General features: G+C 41.6%; 1 protein-coding gene across 2 annotated transcripts in view; it reads right to left on the minus strand.

Annotated features, from left to right (window-relative positions):
- The window catches only part of LOC101470854 (copine-8), a 94681-nt gene that overhangs the window by 60863 nt on the left and 15351 nt on the right, over window positions 1–18467 (minus strand). For both annotated transcript variants that reach the window (XM_012922809.2, XM_004564462.3), the window contains exons 2-4: window positions 16945–16985; window positions 11388–11434; window positions 10294–10397 (exon numbers count right to left, since the gene is read on the minus strand). In XM_012922809.2, coding sequence (XP_012778263.2) covers window positions 10294–10397; window positions 11388–11434; window positions 16945–16985 — 192 coding nt within the window. The remainder of the gene's footprint in view (window positions 1–10293; window positions 10398–11387; window positions 11435–16944; window positions 16986–18467) is intronic.

Here is an 18467-nt window from a genome sequence, read left to right on the forward strand (position 1 = left end):
ATGTCTCGTTCACTCTTGGCATACAGCTTGATGTCATCCATGTACAGGAGGTGGCTGACAACTGCTCCGTTCCGTAGTCGGTATCCGTAGCCAGTCTTGTTAATGATCTCACTGAGGGGGTTCAGGCCTATGCAGAACAGCAGTGGGGACAGAGCATCTCCTTGGTAGATCCCGCACTTGATGGTAACTTGTGCTATGGGCTTGGAGTTGGCCTCTAGTGTTGTACGCCACATCCCCATTGAGTTCCTGATGAAGGCTCTTAGGGTCCCATTGATCTTGTACAATTCTAGGCATTCCAGTATCCAGCTGTGGGGCATTGAGTCATAGGCCTTCTTGTAATCAATCCAGGCAGTGCACAGGTTGGTCAGTCTGGTCTTGCAGTCTCGGCTGATTGTTCTGTCTACCAGTAGCTGGTGTTTTGCACCTCTGGTATTCTTGCCAATTCCTTTCTGTGTCCCGCTCATGTATTGACCCATGTGCCTGTTCATCTTAGCCGATATGATGCCTGACAGGAGCTTCCATGTAGTACTGAGGCAGGTTATTGGTCAGTAGTTGGAGGGGACCGGTCCCTTCTTGGGGTCCTTGGGGATCAGGACCGTCCGGCCTTCAGTTAGCCATTCCGGGTGTCTCTCGTTAACTAGCAGCTGGTTCATTTGTGCTGCCAGACGCTCGTGGAGTGCAGTCAGCTTCTTCATATATATATATATATATATATATATATATATATATATATACACACACACACACACACATGTATATATGTATATATATACACATGTATATCTCCAGAAAATCTTATGTATGCAAACACACGTTGCAACTTCATATCTTGTGTGCGTTTTTTGTTGTTTTTTTTTGACAGTGAATGCGCACCTGCGGACCACTTATGTGCAGCCCCGATTATATAGCTCGTCATATTGCAGCCACAGAAATTCTTTTGTCCATGAAACCATAAAGCTGCACTTTCTTTTTGCCTTATAGTCTGATTTGTCATAACTTTTCCGTTTTGTGGTAAGCTTTTCTTTGGCTGTCACTTCTTCACCCTGACCTCTCTTATTTGGCTCAGCAGAACTAAAATATAAATCCTGCTGCTTTTACACACACACACATAACGGTCAGCGATTCTCTGCGCGATCAACCTCTCACATGTGTAAGCTGCGGGAGATTTCACTTGTCATGTTTGCATAGTAAGCTAACGATTGATAAGACGATGTCAGAGGAATTGGTGCGCAAATTATCATCACTCACAGATCAGTGCTGTCGCTCTCTATACACAGTTCGCGCATTGCAAAGTGAAAGCAAAAAACAAGCGCAAATTCAAACGCGATTTCAATATGTCACATATTGACAGTGGCTCACCGATGCCAATGATATAATTACCCAGCTACATTTCCGAAAGAATGCAAAAGCACTGACATATATTTTTCCTTCCTACAATAGCCCGACGGGCAGGGCAGAGATAGATTTTGGTAGTCCGACTGGAAAAATCGCTAGCCCCGGGACGTCGGGGTTGTCACTAGGGTCAGAACATATGGCGTTATTTTTGTGCCACTATTCTGAGCGCACGTAAAAAAGGTTTGCAGGTGCAAGTGTTGCATTTTGAGGAGAAATTTATTTTGAGCGAAGAAAAGCTGAATTTGAGTGAACAAAATTCATTGCTGCATGCAAAAAATGTATATCCGTGTTTGCTATTATCCATATACACACGCACAATAGCAGCCCCTCTCGCTCAGTTTTTGTATTTGCGCTCGCAATGTGTCGCTCACGCTCTCAACATTTCTGCCCGTGCACGCTCAACTCTTTCTGTACACCGTTATATTTGTGCCACAAAACCAGCCAATCACAGACTTGGATGCAAAAAAATCTGATTGGCTGTTTTTGTCTCCAACCAGCTTGAAAGGACGAAATGCAATATCCCAGAATCCATTTCGTCCAAAGCTCAAACGAGGCAGTGGCGGAGGAACACAGAGTGGCGGAGTTTGAAATATTACTCTTTCTGGGACACAAAATAAACTTTTAAGATATTTTCATGTTAGAATGTAGCTGTGTGAACTTCAAATATCTGCTCGATTTATCAAGACATCACATATTTGCATAAGTGCTCCAACGTTTTCGGAGATGCCTGTTACCCACCAGCTGACCGGGTGGGAACTCGGGTTAAACATAATATATAAGGCTGAACTGACAAAAAAATCACCGACTACACCACCAGGTATTATTGGAAAAACCATAAAGCCTTTGAACGAAAACAAACGCTGTTGTGACAGTGATGTACACCGTTTTGTTGGTATATATGTATGATTTGTGTTAACCTTCATGTTTCCAGCTTTACAGCTGTGGCTCCAGCAAACATCAGCTGATACTAGAAATTAATTTTAAATAAATTCTAACAACAGCTGATCAATTTTGAACGTGCTGCTGTTGTTGTTTAGCGCAACATCCGCTGGTTTCCTGTTTCTGGCGCAAAGTGGGAGATAAACAAACAAGAGAGACGATCAGCTGATCATTGATCAGTTTCATGATTGAAGTAGCAACAGGAGAGGGAGGGAGAATGAGGAGAGAAGAGGCAGCTAAGACACAGAATAACTCCAGCTTTGTGTCTTTTTTATTCTCGCTGAAGTCTTTTCCCCTCAATACGGATGTATTGTAATTGGTCCAGCCCAGAGTTGATTATTACCAGTTGGCTAATCCACCACCTTTCATTGTTTATACCATTACAAAAACAAACAAACTAACATAAAAATGAAAAATCACCATTGGCCCACCGGGCAAATGCCGGGTAAATGCCCAATGGCCAGTCCAGGTATTCGGTCAGCTGGTGGGTAACAGGCATCTCCAAAAACGTTAGAGCACTTATGCAAATATGTGATGTCTTGATAAATCGAGCAGATATTAGAAGTTTACACAGCACCATTCTCGCATGAAAATATCTTAAAAGTTTATTTTGTGACCCACAAAGAGTAATATTTCAAACTCCGCCACTCTGTGTTCCTCCGCCACTGCCTCGTTTGAGTTTTGGACGAAATGGATTCTGGGATATTGCATTTCGTCATTTCGAGCTGGTTGGAGACGAAAACACCCAATCAGATTTTTTTTGCATCCAAGTCTGTGATTGGCTGGTTTTGTGGCACAAATATAACGGTGTACAGAACGAGTTGAGCGCGCACGGGCTGAAATGTTGAGAGCGTGAGCGACACATTGCGAGCGAGCGCAAGTGCAAAAACTGAGCGAGAGGGGCTGCTATTGTGTGTGTGGATAATAGCAAACACTGAAATACATTTTTTGCATGCAGCAATGAATTTTGTTCACTCAAATTCAGCTTTTCTTCGCTCAAAATAAATTTCTCCTCAAAATGCAACACTTGCACCTGCAAATTTTTTTTACGTGCGCTCAGAATAGTGGCACAAAAATAACGCCATAAGAACATGGGGTGCCACCATCATCCCACTTCTGACACCAATGTGGCGAGCTCAGACAACGAGGAGACGGAGGTGTCGTTTGGTCTTGCTTCCCGTGAGCTAGCCAGGGAGCACAGCCGTTTATTGACATCTGCAGAAGAACACTGCCGCTAGTTAACTGCTCAGCACGGCAACCGCACAGCAACAACAACAACACACAGGGCGCCCTCTGACCCCGGAAGGACACACCGTCGCAGCGAGAGGGCGTCACCCTCTCGCTAGCCCGACGTCCCGGGGCTAGCGATTTTGCAAGCCCTGTGTTACAGGCATGGCCCTTTAAGGATGAAGCCTGATGGGAAATGTATTCGGGATGTGTGTAGCGGGACTGCCTGGTGTGTGTATGAAGAGAGAGAGCGGAGAAGGGGAAAAAGTAACGGTTAGCTACAGAAGAGACGAAAAGAAAATAAATAAAAGGAATATAATAACTCCCTCGACAGCCAGAGTTGTGTCGGCGATGCTCGCTGTGAGTAAACTGTTTCAGCTCACTGTACGCGGTGTTCGTGCCTTAGAGAAGAAATAAAGTTCGGTGAAGCAGTTTCCTACGCCTCCTTCGATCTTTTTGCTAGCGGAGTCGACCTGTATAGTAAGCTGTTGCCGGTGTTGTGCCAAAAAGTGATTGCCTGCCAAAAAGTGATTTCCAATGTTTCCGTGTATTTTTTATGTGTAATATCTTTACGTATGTTGGTAAATAGACTTCGGTGAACAGCGTTTACAAAGGGGTTATATATAGAATTAAAAGATTATCTGTTTTTTCAAGTATCTTTATAACTCTGTGTTATTGTACTCACATTATAACCAATCCGGTCCTTTTTCCCCACTTACAATATTTTTACAGAACTATTGTAATATTTGCTGCCATTTCTGCTGTCTTACTCTTACAAAAGACATTTTTAATGTTAATGAGATTTTTTTTAACTGCATAAATAAAGGTTCTATAAAAGTCGCTGCCAAAAACTGATTGCGGCGTCTACCTTGTTACACGAATGTTGTTTGTGGCTCAATATGACTTTGTGTCATCCATGAGGGATGCATTTGACATATGTTTCACATATTATAGGCCAACAAGTTACTTATATCAGTTTTTGGCAAATACCGGAAATCAGTTTTTGGCAGACAATCACTTTTTGGCACATCACCGGCTACGAGTCAGTTACGGAACCTTCAAGTAACTGCCAGAGGTTTCCTTACTACGGTCGGGGCCGCGGATCTGGCGCGGTAACACCTGTATCTGATTGAGGAATCGCTCATCTTTGGAAAAGAGAGTTTATTACAGAGAAATGGCTCTTTCCAAAATAAAAGCTATACTATACGCTTCTTCTGGGCTATATTCTCAGCAGCATATTGTAGCGGGTCAGGGCTGTTCGGGGTTCTGTTTGTACAGTTATGTTTTGTTTATGTTGCCATAGTGACGGGTGACGCCCTCTCGCTGCGACGGTGTGTCCTTCCGGGGGCAGAGGGCGCCCTGTGTGTTGTTGTTGCTGTTGCTGTGCGGTTGCCGTGCTGAGCAGTTAGCTAGCGGCAGTGTTCTTCTGCAGATGTCAATAAACGGCTGTGCTCCCTGGCTAGCTCACGGGAAGCAAGACCAAACGACACCTCCGTCTCCTCGTTGTCTGAGCTCGCCACATTGGTGTCAGAAGTGGGATGATGGTGGCACCCCATGTTCTGACCCTAGTGACTTTTCCCCGCCGGTCGTGACCGGCCGGTGCGCCAAAAGAAGGCACCTGGACATTTGCAGGACTTTGTGTGGGGTAATGGAGTCATCGGGGACGACTGACCCCTTAGGTGGGGGCTATGTAGCGGGTCAGGGCTGTTCGGGGTTCTGTTTGTACAGTTATGTTTTGTTTATGTTGCCATAGTGACGGGTGACGCCTTCTCGCTGCAACGGTGTGTCCTTCCGGGGTCAGAGGGCGCCCTGTGTGTTGTTGTTGCTGTGCTGTTGCCGCGCTGAGCAGTTAGCTAGCGGCAGTGTTCTTCTGCAGATGTCAATAAACGGCTGTGCTCCCTGGCTAGCTCACGGGAAGCAAGACCAAACGATACCTCCGTCTCCTCATTGTCTGAGCTCGCCACAATATTAAACATATCAGGTCCCCATAAGGAGAATCATGTGCTAACGGCTGTCTAAATGACTCGGGTAAAGTTTGTAGCATGCATGCTTGTTGTTTTTGTCTGCTTCCACTTGTCTTTGCACTAGGATGATGTCGGCGTAAATGTGCAGTCATATTCGTTGTGTTCCCACTAGTGCTGTCAGCGTTAATCTCGTTGAAATGACGTTAACGCCACAACACGGCAAATCTCCGTTAACGAGCTACCCCTGCGTGGGGCTAGACGGCCAACACGTTAACGAGCTAACTGCGCTAACACACTAGTTCCCACCCATGTAATTGAGCATTGCGTGGCACATCCAACATACTGTTTTACTTTAGTCCATGACGCGCTTACCTTCAGGGTCATACGTCACATGAAAACCAAAATAATTCCAAACGCCAGATCTGAATGAGGGTGGGAAAGGTTCAATTTGCCATATTGCAAGGAGAGCTTAACTTCTGTCTTGCTAGCTTGCCCTGCGCTCTTCCTTCTGATGATGCTGTCTGTGTTGAACGCTCAGTGGATCTGCGCTCGACAGTGCAGCCTAGGCGGAGTAGTCGAACGCAGATTCACTGAGCGCTCAACACAGACGGCATCGTCAGAAGGAAAGTTGATAAAATAAATTACAAATTTTGTATTGTTCGATACATATGCGTACCGAACCGAAAGCACCGAAAGCACTGTATCGAACGGTTCAATATCGATACGAGTATATATATATATATATATATATATATATATATATATATATATATATATTACCCTGAACACACGTGACAGCCGTGAAAGGGTCTGGAGAAGCCATGGAGAGCATTATACTACAGGCAAGGCAGCGGCACCCTGACTGCCTGCCATGGATGAAATCCTACGCTAGTACAGTGGGTCCTGGGTTCCTCCTGGTGCACAACAAGGCCTGGCCTCATGTGTCTAGAGCAGGGGTGTCAAACTCAAATACACAGTGGGCCAAAATTCAAAACTGGAACAAAGTCGCGGGCTTACATTAATATTTATTGAAAAAAAAAAAATTCCTCCAGATATAAGAATGAATCTTTTCTTATGGACTCAAACAAGTTTTGCAAATTTGGTATGGCTTCGCGGGCCAAATGTAATTAGCCAGAGTTTGACACCTATGGTCTAGAGTATGCAGGCAGTTCCTGGAGGATGAAGGAACTGATACCATTGACTGTCCCCCACACTTGCCTGACTTAAATCCAATAGAACATATCTGAGACATTATGCTTTAGTCCATCATTTTTCATTTTTATTTTTTGGTGTTTTTGAATTTAGCCGCCGGTAGGCTGATCATTTTCATTTCTACCAAACTGTTACCCACTCTATGTCAGTATAGCTATCCAGCATAATATTTCTTTCCTTTGTGATCTGATGTCTTTACAAAGTGTTACTTTAATTTTGTTTAGCAGTAAACATTTTTAACAAGAATAAAAGAGCTATACATCTCCCAGCCCCATCATATATTCTTAACATGTACCCTTTAAAAAAAACACTAACGCACACATATAAATACTTACACCTCAAACAAAGTGGAACACACAGTGCATATCTACATGACTAAATGTATTCAAACAATCCAGAGTGTCTGACACAAACCATTAACCAACTTAAAGTACAATACACTACCTGCACAAGCACTTTGCATCTACACACAAACTCACACCCAGAATCCCTCCTTGACCTTAACTATAACCTCCCACAGCTTGTGAGCAGCATGCGGCCATGCTGACAGGCCAACAAGTGAACAAACAAAAGAGCCATTCCATATTTCATGAGCTACCACAGGAAAATACAATGATGATGTGTGAGGCTTGAACACAATAGGAAAAAAATGCACTGCAGTCTTGCTTTGATAGTTTGTCTATTAATGCCATTTCTCTGTTCATTTTCATACACCACGGCTGGAGATGCATACAGCATGTATGTACACTATGTGTGTGGATAACAGAGCATGTACATGTTATACCATTAGCTATAATAAGCAGCTTGATTTTGTCAGATTCCTAATTCATAAGAAAATCTGTCAGTGTCAATATGCCTCATGAACCAACTAGGACAACTTTCACACTGTTGCACAGGCTTCATAGCCAATAATGCAAATAAGCCTAACTGCCAATTGTCCACCAGCTATTTTACTAAGCTGAAATAACTTTACGTAAAACAAGTGTTCAATAAAACTCAGCCTTGTGAAAATTTTGGAAACTGTTCTTTTGTTCATTGAGCTACTGATTAAATTTGTTTGAGGGACATACGTACTAGCTATATTTTATATTTTCCTTGTGTTGTTTTGTGTATTTTCTACCAGATACTGTGGTACCACACCATTTTTAAAAAGCCACGTGCATTTAAAAATGCATAAATATAAAGAGAGCACAATTAAGTGAAAGAAAAAGGGACCAGAACCAGATCAAATCTGGCCCTCCTCGTATTCGGAGAGTGGTAGTCTGAGTCCGAACCATCAGTTTTACAGCCTCGTACTGACAAAGATAAAACCGCATTTAAGTAAAGTGGCTAAGCCGAGATGTGTAAATGTCTGTTTTTGACTTACAGCAATAGAAATGGAGAAGTGAAAAGACTGACTGAGAAAAAAAGGACTGAGCTCTCTTTTTTCTAGAAACATCTTAGGCTGTTCATCTGGGTACTTTTTTTAAACTTCATTAAATGCAAATGTTTCAACATGTACTTTTAATTCTTTGCACTAAAACAAAGGCAAAACTTCAGAGGTGTTTTCAATCGGTCATTCTGCAGCGGTTTTACTGGTCAGCCCACTAGAGAGCCAATCGAGCTGTGTGCGGTTGACAAAATGAAATGATTCGACACCCTGATTTAATGGCTTTGTCCTCTGCCTACACTCGACCTCTCCGTCAAGTTTTGTTAAATTTAGCTTGGTGGTTTTCTCTAATCTTGCTGACAGGGAGTCAGATGAAAGAGGGGCACTCTGAAAGTGCAGATCTCCACTAGAGCCAATACCCAGCCAGCACAACGTTAAAGAAAAATGATCCAGAGCCACATCGTATCGGCTTCTTTCTGTGGCCGTAGTAGTTTGATGAAACTCAGCCTGGTACAAAGAAACAAACCTGACACAAGGCTCTCAGTGAAAACACAGCCTCAGCAGGGATAAATGCGATGATTTAAATGTTTGGGGTTTTTTATATTTAGTTTCACAATTTTTAATCTTTAAAGAGATGATCTGCTTTAGCCATGTGATTCATGCTTCGCAATCACAGTTATTCATCAGCTTCTTTTCTACCAACAGACTAGCAATGCCTACTCATAGTCAGTCACATGCGCACAAGCACAGCCTTTGGATTAAACTTATTAAATGGTTTATTGTGGTCCACCCGCACCAATGCAGTGTGCCAATGCAGATCAGTCCACCACCACCACAACTCACTCCTCTGAGGTCAGCTTTTTCCCACTGGTAATTTATTATTACATATTGTAAATGGTAAATGGACTGATTCTTATATAGCGCTTTTCTACTCTCAAAACGGACTACTCAAAGCGCTCTATACAACACACCACATTCACCCAGTCACACCCATTATCACAAGCACTACCTCTATACTGAGTGCTTTCTAACTACACTCACACACATTCATACGGAGAGCAACTTGGGGTTAGTATCTTGCCCAAGGATACTTGGCATGCAGACTGGAGGAGCTTGGGCTCAAACCTCCAACCTCCCGATCAGTACCGGTAGGTGACCTGCTCTACCTCCTGAGCTACAGCCAACCCAGGAGTATGTATTTATAAAAGATTTGTAGAAGGTTTAGTGTGATCTCTAAAGTCAGCGAGTCAAAACTACAGCATGGCCTCAAAGTGTTGCCATAAAGTGAGCCGATGTTTTTAGATCAAAACTCTGGACTAAAAAAATATTAATGTATTCGTCAAATTTGTGTGTTGCCTGTTGTGACACAAACTCACACACCAGGAAATATTCTGAATTTTAATGAGCGTACAAATTATGTCTGCAAAGAGTGCAAAATTACATGCAGGAAAGGTGGGAGGGGGAAAGAACAGGAGGGGGTCTTGAGGGAAGGTGTCGGTTGTTTTCTGATGTGGCAGATGGAAAAATCAGCTCCTTTAGCATAACAACTTCTATGTGAGCGGCAAGAAACTCTGCACTGACCCAGAGATACCCGCCCAGTGCTTAAGGCAGTCAATTAAAATTGTATGATCAACTGTGTCAAACGATGCACTTAGGTCTAAAAGGATTAGGACCGAGCAATCTTCTGCATCTGCTGTTAAAAGGAGGTCATTTGTTACTCTCATAAGGGCTTTTATGCACACCACACAGAACTTCACATTTAGAAAAATAAGGCTGGGGCTTAAAAAAAAAGAAGGCAGATGTGGTATGTTGACGCTCTTAAAATATCTCTATGACAAACTTGTCTTTTTAGTAGAACCCAAGATGAAATAACCAACAACAAGCGAATCATAGACATCAAAAAATGTGTGATTCACCGTGGCCATCTGGCCCTATTTTGTCACAAAGCAATGAACAAATGGGATGAGTTCAAAATGAAAACGCTGGTGAAAAAGTGGCACGAAAACTTGTCTTTTATTTAGAAGAGAGAAGACGTACATCTCCCTCAGCGCAAGCCATGAATATTTCAGTCCTAACTCAACTTCGCCTCACACAGAGCAGCACCCGTGTCTGCGCAACACACGCTAGTACACAATAACAAACACACGCGCGCACACATTAGCACGGATAAGTCAGCTGTTAACTTACAGGTCAAAGCGTAGATTCTGTCTCTCCTCGAAGAAATAGTCAAGGATGAACTTGCGGACAAAGTCGGGGTTGAGGGTGTTGTCGATGACTTCTGTCCTACCAAACTAGAAGGGAAATGACAGAGGTGATATTTTATTACTGGGAGCAATAAGGGGGCGGGACACACTGACATTGACAACTGACAATCTGAATCATACAGCATATAAGCACACCAGCTTCATGTCAGACACTTTTTCATGAAACTAGGCTAATTATAGTAATATTTAAATTTCCCCTTCAGCACATACACAACATGTGCCACTCCTTTAAAAACTGCTTTCTTGTTCATTCATTTATTCACCAGGAACTCTAACTTGGTCACATGAGATATTGTGTGTGCTATTTGACTTGGGATAAGAAGACGTTTTGTGAATGGAATCATATTAGTGTTTCCCGAAACTGTGTCTTTCTCCTTAACTGTCACGGGAATATCTCCATGCAATGATGGAGCACAGCAACATAACCTTACTCATATTTATAGTCTCATCTTATAGTAGCAAAGACAATTTTATGACCCATGCACAAGTAATTCAGTCGTCGCAGACTGAACGTCGACCCGACATGTAGTTACATTTCTCGAGAAGTGCATCTCAAGTTATGTGGAAAGTTACAGCATAGATTTATTGCATTAGTCCAAATCAGGCCATGGTCTCACTGACACCTGAAAGATGGCCTGTAAAGATCTCTAGCCCACATAGCACTCGCTAAGCTAGTTTAATTACACAAATGGATAAATATGGATGCGCACCAAATGACAGCAACATAATTAAACATTTTCATGCTTTCCAAAAAGAAATGTCTGCACATAACTGTTAAGATTCTATCATTAACACAAGAAAGCACAAGAACAGAGTGAGCTTGGTTAAATTTGGTCAATTCAAACTAACACAAATGTCCCAAAAACACCATTACTAGCAATTGTTTCATCATTCAACAAATGGCCCACAGGCAAACTTGAAAAAAAAAGGATTTAAACGGCTTTAGCGTGACTCACTGAAAAGCTGCACTGCTGCCATTTATACACAATGCCTTCACAATCCCACCGCTGTACTCACCTCTCTCCATTCCTTGTTGGCTATTCCTTGAGTGTACAGGACACAAACTGTTGAATTAGAAGCAGGGAGGGGAAAAGAGACAGGAGACAGTCAGATTGACTGAAGGGTATTTAACACTGAACAAAACAATGCTAAGATGTCAGCTGAGAGCTAGTCCGCCCCTCTGGACCACAGCATGAGAGGAAAACTCCCTAATTAAATGTCACTCGAACTTTTGCCTTGTAGCATGGTGATATTTCAGAGAGGAGAAGAGGAAGGAGGGAAGAGGAGGATGATGGTGCTGGGAGTGGTGAGTGTTTGAATGCAGGAAAGTCCTCCTTTTGACATTTGAGGATCTTCATCCAAAGGAGTCTTGAGTGTGTTTTGATGAGTGACCACTTGTGGGAAGAGAGCGAGGCAATCGTGTAGCAATAACATGACATATCATTTGGATTCGAGCAGCCAATACTGTACTTACACCCACCTGTCATCTACCAGCGCATAAAAACTCTGAGCTCACACACTTGTAAATTTGTTTGAAGAGTGAATAGTTGAATGGTGGAATACTAATGCTGACAAAGCACTTAAGTTATGGATACGTTTTCAATTCCAACAGCAAAGCTATGAAACTGAAAATGAGGTCATACCTCAGCAACTGCTTTGTGTACTGACATGGTGATGAGGTTGACCAAGTAAAGGAGCATTACCACAGAATTTTAAAAATGCAGACTGTATATAAAAAGTTGGATGTTGTGTCCGGGTCTGAAAAATGAAGCCGATGTGAAAGTGCCGTTAACTGGCATTCCTGCTAACGGCCAGCAGGGGGAAGCTTCACTGTTTGGTTGGTTGCACAGAAGTCGTTAAACCACCCTCAGTTGCTTTTTGACGTCAGTTAATGCTTTTCTAATGATGAAAGCTCAATCGCTACTTAAAACTCTTAAAAACATCACTTTGAAAATATAATGTATTTTCTCCATTAGGTTCAAAGAGAACAACGAAACAGTTTATGCATTAAGGTAGGCCTAGCTCCTGACAAGTCTCCAATTGGTATGTCACAAAACCAACACCAACACAGAATATTTTATTTAATCTATTTTATTTTATTTGATATGCCTTCAGCTGACACACAACTCCACACAGTACTGCTGCAGACAGGCGGGGACACAGCCCCTCCCCTCACTAGCAGCTGAACACATAAACAGCAGCGCAACAAACTCGGCAAAGCATGTTAAGGACTGATGCCCCAGTTTTTATAAGAAATTCGTTGAGGGCCACTACAGCTCCCGTTTTACTGTTAGTGGTTTAACTATTAGCAATATTATATACTGGCTAACGGCTAATAATTAAACAAAAACATTAATGCTAGAGAAAGATGGAGTTCAGCCCAACTGCAATATTAACATGAAGTCTCTATTTAACAAGATAACATGATTATTTGTGTCTAAAAAAGTTTTTCTTGACTCTGACAAAAGTCAACCAACAACTAGATAGAAACAGTGGCACTCTACATTAACGGCTCTATGTTATCAAGAATGAAAATGAGTCAAGTCACCAGAAGCTCAGGAAACAAACAGGATTCGCATAGACCAGTATTATTGTAATCCTCATTTTTTTTTAAATATGCCTCTTTCTTTCTTTCATCTTTTTTCCCCACATGGAAAATGATAGGGAGTATGCAGTCGGCCCTCTGATCACTGCTTACAGCTACATTTCCTCTTCTCATTTCATGTGCTGAGTCAGGTCTCTCTTGCAAATGAGAACTTGGTCTCAGTGAGTTTACCTACCTAAGTAAAGCATATATCAGCTATATAAACTCTGTAAGAGGTTCACTTGCACCAACAGCTCTTAAATTCAAAGGTTCATAATACAGATAAGATGAAATACAGTAAAATAAACAGTTATTTGTATATAATGAAGGTATACATATTTATTAATTTGCAGTTTCTGATACTTTCTTGATATCATCAAGCATTAAGGGTGAAGATGGAAATAAATACGTCTGAGGCTGCTATTTATAAAAGCTTAAAAACAGAAAGGTCCTCTCAGGAAAAAAATAACAGAAAAAAACCGCAATCAGACAGACCAGAGACTTATTTTTGTGACATCTGATTATTAAAGGAACACCTTCCACTGAGACGGCTTGCGTTATAATTAACTATAGCATTAATTAATTGTAAATTTATGCCTAAGTGAATGCATTAGCTGTCATCAACTGATGATATCACATGACTAGTGCAATCATGTATTCATTAGCATTCGTGGCCGTTAGTGAAAATCTTTGTTTTGTTAGCTTCAAATGAAGATTTAGAAATCTTCCTGCAACATCAGGTTAGGTTGATTTGCTGATAAAGTCCCACCCACCACAAAACTGACATTTAATCCTTTAGAATAGACCTGGAGTCGAGTCAAGATCAAGATAAGCTATTAATAATGTTTTGTACATTTTATGGGTTTATTTTCCCCACCTCACAAATTTCACACTGAATTTGAGTACAAACTTAAAAAAAACATGTCCTAATTTATTCCCGCCTCCTGTGTGGCTGCAGAAGTGTTCAAACTTGCTGTGTTTTGGCAGTCTGTCAGTCTGGAGTCTGTATAAGTTGCATAGTGTACAGAGTGCAGTGCGCTAGGGCTCAGCTGGTTGAATATACTGTCATCCTTTAATCTTGCTATGAAGGACCGGATGACACATGGTCTCCATGTGAATGTGCAGAGAAAAAAAAGCCATTGATCATACACCCGTACACAATACGTCCTCACCATCAGTGTTTTTAACTCTTCCTTAATTAAGGGGGGGAAGAGATTGACAAAGGCACCACAAATGCGACTTTTTTTAACGTAAACAGTTTGATAATGTTCCCGTCTTCTTAATGGGCTTTTCCCAATTGTCGAAACAGTGTGATCAAAGCACATCCACCCACCGCGGGAACAATTGCTAAAACACAAACACACATAAAAGCACACAAGCATGCACCAAAGAGAAACACTGGACCGTTGTTCAGTTTTATGAGCTAATATGAATATGGTACGTGAGCTCGCCCGAGGCCCTGGATGTGTGCGCTTTTGTGTGTGCATGTGAGTGTGAGCGTGGCTCTGCCGATGCGGTCTAATGCTGTGTGACTGGGGCCAGTGCTGTCAGCAGAGCAGAGACATGGACGCAGCACAAGTGCCTCCTTGCATAAACGCAGGGATGCTCATCCTCCTTTCTCACTATCTGACATTTAAAGGTCCAATCCGCAATTCTGGAAGCTCATCAATTATGGGTTCACACACCACCAACCAAGGAGAAATGCTAGTGCTTGCTGTGCAGTGCTCAGGTGCTAAAGTGCTAATATTTAGGAAATTCAGCTAAAGAAACGAAGGATAAACAAACCACGGATGATCAGAAGTTAAAAAATGATTTTAACTTTTAAGATGTCATGTAAATGTGGAGGGGTTTTTTTTTTTTTCAATCGTGGTTATTTTTAGCGGGCTGTTAACAGGCATGAGTGTCACAGTTTGCTGGTGAAAACAAAGTAGGAATGACAGATGAAAACAACAAGGAAATGCATTACAATCCCTAAGCCTGTCTGAGCACGTGTCTGTCTATGAGAGGATCTGTACACAGTGTTTAGGACAAACAAAGCTATTGAGTTTCTCAGATATTGTTTAGAATCACATATTGTCAATTCTTTCCATTATGGGCCATCACAACAATCATCAACAAGTCATTGCCATCTGCATTTGATGATTTGTAAATGTCATTAAATGCATATTTGTTAATCCAACTGTCAGTCAAAGCAGAAATGCCTTAAATCATACTCTGCTTGTGTATTTGATTTTAAAATTAGACATCATTTAAAAAACAAACGTTATATTTAAGGAGACTTGGAACTAGTGAATGAGACCATCAAGCTTCGACTGAGATCAAGGGAACCAAACTGGTCTGTTCCTTGGACTTCTGTGCAATCTGACTTCTTTTTGAAAACAGAGGTGTCACCTCTAGCTAGCCGTTACAAAGAATCCAAATTTAAGGTGCTTCCTCTTTGGATTCACTTTTCACAGCAACAACCCCATTCGTCCCCTATCAAGGATGTCACAATACAAGAATTTCAAACTTGATACCAGTGCCAGTTGATACAGAGGAAAATTGATACTGATATCAATTGATAGAAAAAATAAAAAAGTAAGAGAAATCTTTTTTTTTTAAATTTTTTAGAGCAAGTTTGGAACAATAGCCAAGCAGCCGTGACTAAGGAAAGTATGAAGTAGGTTCCAGGGTCCTTCTGTGCCACAAACGATTATGCTTGTGGTTAATATTTACATTTTAACCACCTGGCTTAATCGTCTCTTATGTTTTCCTGCCATTATTTTCATATTGACTTAACATAAAACATTCACCGCTGCTGGTACTGCAGTTTGATGCAGATTCTGCATGCCGGTGGGCCACGATACTGGGTTGTGCTGGGGGTTGCCGACTGGTATCTAACCCTGTGGTCTCTAACCCTATGTAGACAAGCTTATTGAAGGGTCAAACCAGCATTTGCTCATATCTTCCTTTTGTTTGTTTTCCCCAAATTTTACAGGAATTGCTTTGATTTTCTTGATATAACAATAGTTTTAGCCCCCCCACCAAACTTCAAAATAGGAAGATGCAATTGTACCAACATTGCTCGTCTTCTCTAAATAACAAAAATGCACTGCAGTACTTATTTAAGAAAACCAAGCCTGTTTTTCCCCCAATTAAAAATTCTATAGGTACATCTGAAGATGATGCCTGTATTCCTGCTATTCGTTAATATTATAAATGCACCATAGAAGGACTCTGGGTTCAAATGTGACAGTGTATGAGATATGAAGAACAAATACCACCAACATTAATTTCCATTTTTGAAGCAGCGTGTCTGTTTGGTTATCTTGTTTTCACTGGTGTTGATGTGACAATTCATTTCAATCAGTAACAGAAAAGAATGAAGTTCTGATAGAGAGCCTGTGTGTTAACAGTTTGCCTAAACATAAAACCCTTCTTTGAAATGAGAAGTCCATTTATTAAAAATTTTTTTTAATAAATGGACTTCTCATCCTGCTCTTAATGTCCGTCTACTGAGGCAAATTGCTGTTGGATTGCACACTGGGCCTTTAAAAACCACTGGACCAGTTGCCAAATTGAACCCCTGCTATCAAGTGAGTGAGGAGTGTGTATGTGTGCCGTTTAATCTGTAGGAGGGAAGCGGCTGGTTTGTGTGTGAAGATGATCTGGTTCCCCTCACTCACACTGGGAGCAGAGAACAGTGACGAATACGACCCCTGACATATGCAAATGTCTACTGATTCACACAGGCGAGGCAGAGTGTGTGTGTCCATGTGTAGTGCATGCAAGCTGTGTTTGCACAGTACCAAATCTGCCTGCATGTGGTGGATGTTTGTCTGCGGTTGTGTCTGTTTGCCTGTAGAATTTAAAATCCACCTGTACACGTGCATGAGAGAGTGCGCATATATATGTGTCTGTGGATTTGTGTTAGGTCTACTGGGAGCTGTTGCACTGATCTGTTTGTGTGCACATGTGTGTCACAGAGAGAGTGATAAGAGACAAGCTTACTTGGATCTGACTTGGAGAACGTGTCTCTATCCAGCAGGTTCCTAAAGAAAAGAGAAAGACAGAGAGAGAAAGAAAACAAAGACTTCCATTAACGTAAAAAATTAATTACTCAGCTGTCCTACTTCAACAAATAAAGAGCAACTACAAATGTATTACATCATTAAATTTTCCTTAATTAGCTCCCATTCTGACCCCGACAACTGGTTTTCTCAGAATCCTCCGACGACTTGATTAACAAAAGCCATTTCACCCAGTCACACTGCAGCGGTACAAATCAAGCTTGAAGTGCAGCCCATTTATATTTTAAACATACAGGAAAAGCAGCAGAAAAGAAGATGCATTTTTCACTTTTTTGCACTCTCCCGGAGTGCCAGAAGCAACTGTGGAAGCTGCCATCAAATTTACATGACATTCCCAGCACTGCACGGGCACGGATAAATGCACCGAAGAGCTCCATCACGAAGCAGATGCTCGGCGCTTCTGAGATATCCCACAGTAAGACAGCTCTGAAGGAATTAAATATTCAAATGAAGATGACAAGTTGCAGATGCCTAAGACCTGTGTATGAGGAAATCAAGAAGCAGCTCGAGCTCAGAATAAGGATAGGGAGACCTGGCGTGTTACGTCAGCAGAGGTGGAGCATTTGTGGTTTTAACTGTGTGTCAGTTGCTTCACAGTGCCCTGAGGTCTCAGGAGGAGGTAGTCAGAAGTCCAACAACAACCCAAGGGGCTAAAACAAACCCTTCGCTTATTCCCTCAGCTTGTACTCCTGCCAAATGTTACATTAGAACTTCATAAAGCTTTCATTGAGCAAACCAGAAAGGCTAAATAGTACGAGTAGCCTGGTCAACAGTATTTTACAGCACCACCCAGTTTCCAGTGTCTTACACTAAATGTAACTCAGATTCTTGGTAATGCGTAAGTTTACTTGGCTTTTTATGAACAATATTTTCAGAATAAAGCCAAGTTATTATGCAAAAGTCTTTGTGTAGAGCTCTCTTACTGCGTGTTGTGATACAACATACTGCATCTTTACGGCATGAGGCTGTAATCGTCGCATCAAAGCATTTCTGACTTTGCACAAAAGAGAAATATTTCCTTATTACTAAAACCAAATTTGAAGTATTTTGTAGCATTTCACAGAGAGTATAACAGCCGTGGGAACAACAACTTGATCCCCACATTTCGACTTTTTGGTATATTGAATTTATTTGCAGAAAAACCTTTTGAGTTTGATCTCAAAATTTCGACTCTATTCTCAAACTGGACAATTTTTTGCATAATGTGGGCTCAATACTCGCATGATCAGAAGAAAAAAACCCACAAATGTACAATCTAAAACCAAGAGTCAGTGTAACAAAGAGACAGCTCAAGCGTTTGTGCTGTCTCAGGCTGTGAAAAGAAAAAAAAAGAAGTTTTTAACAGGCTTTTGAGGTCATGATCCACTATGAAATGGTCATCACTGAAATCTATTATTACTGACAAGAACTAAAGCTGAACTGAGTCATAGCATGATTGTTGAG

The sequence above is a fragment of the Maylandia zebra genome, linkage group LG7 (genome assembly GCF_041146795.1).
Source record: "Maylandia zebra isolate NMK-2024a linkage group LG7, Mzebra_GT3a, whole genome shotgun sequence".
NCBI classification, from domain to species: domain Eukaryota; kingdom Metazoa; phylum Chordata; class Actinopteri; order Cichliformes; family Cichlidae; genus Maylandia; species Maylandia zebra.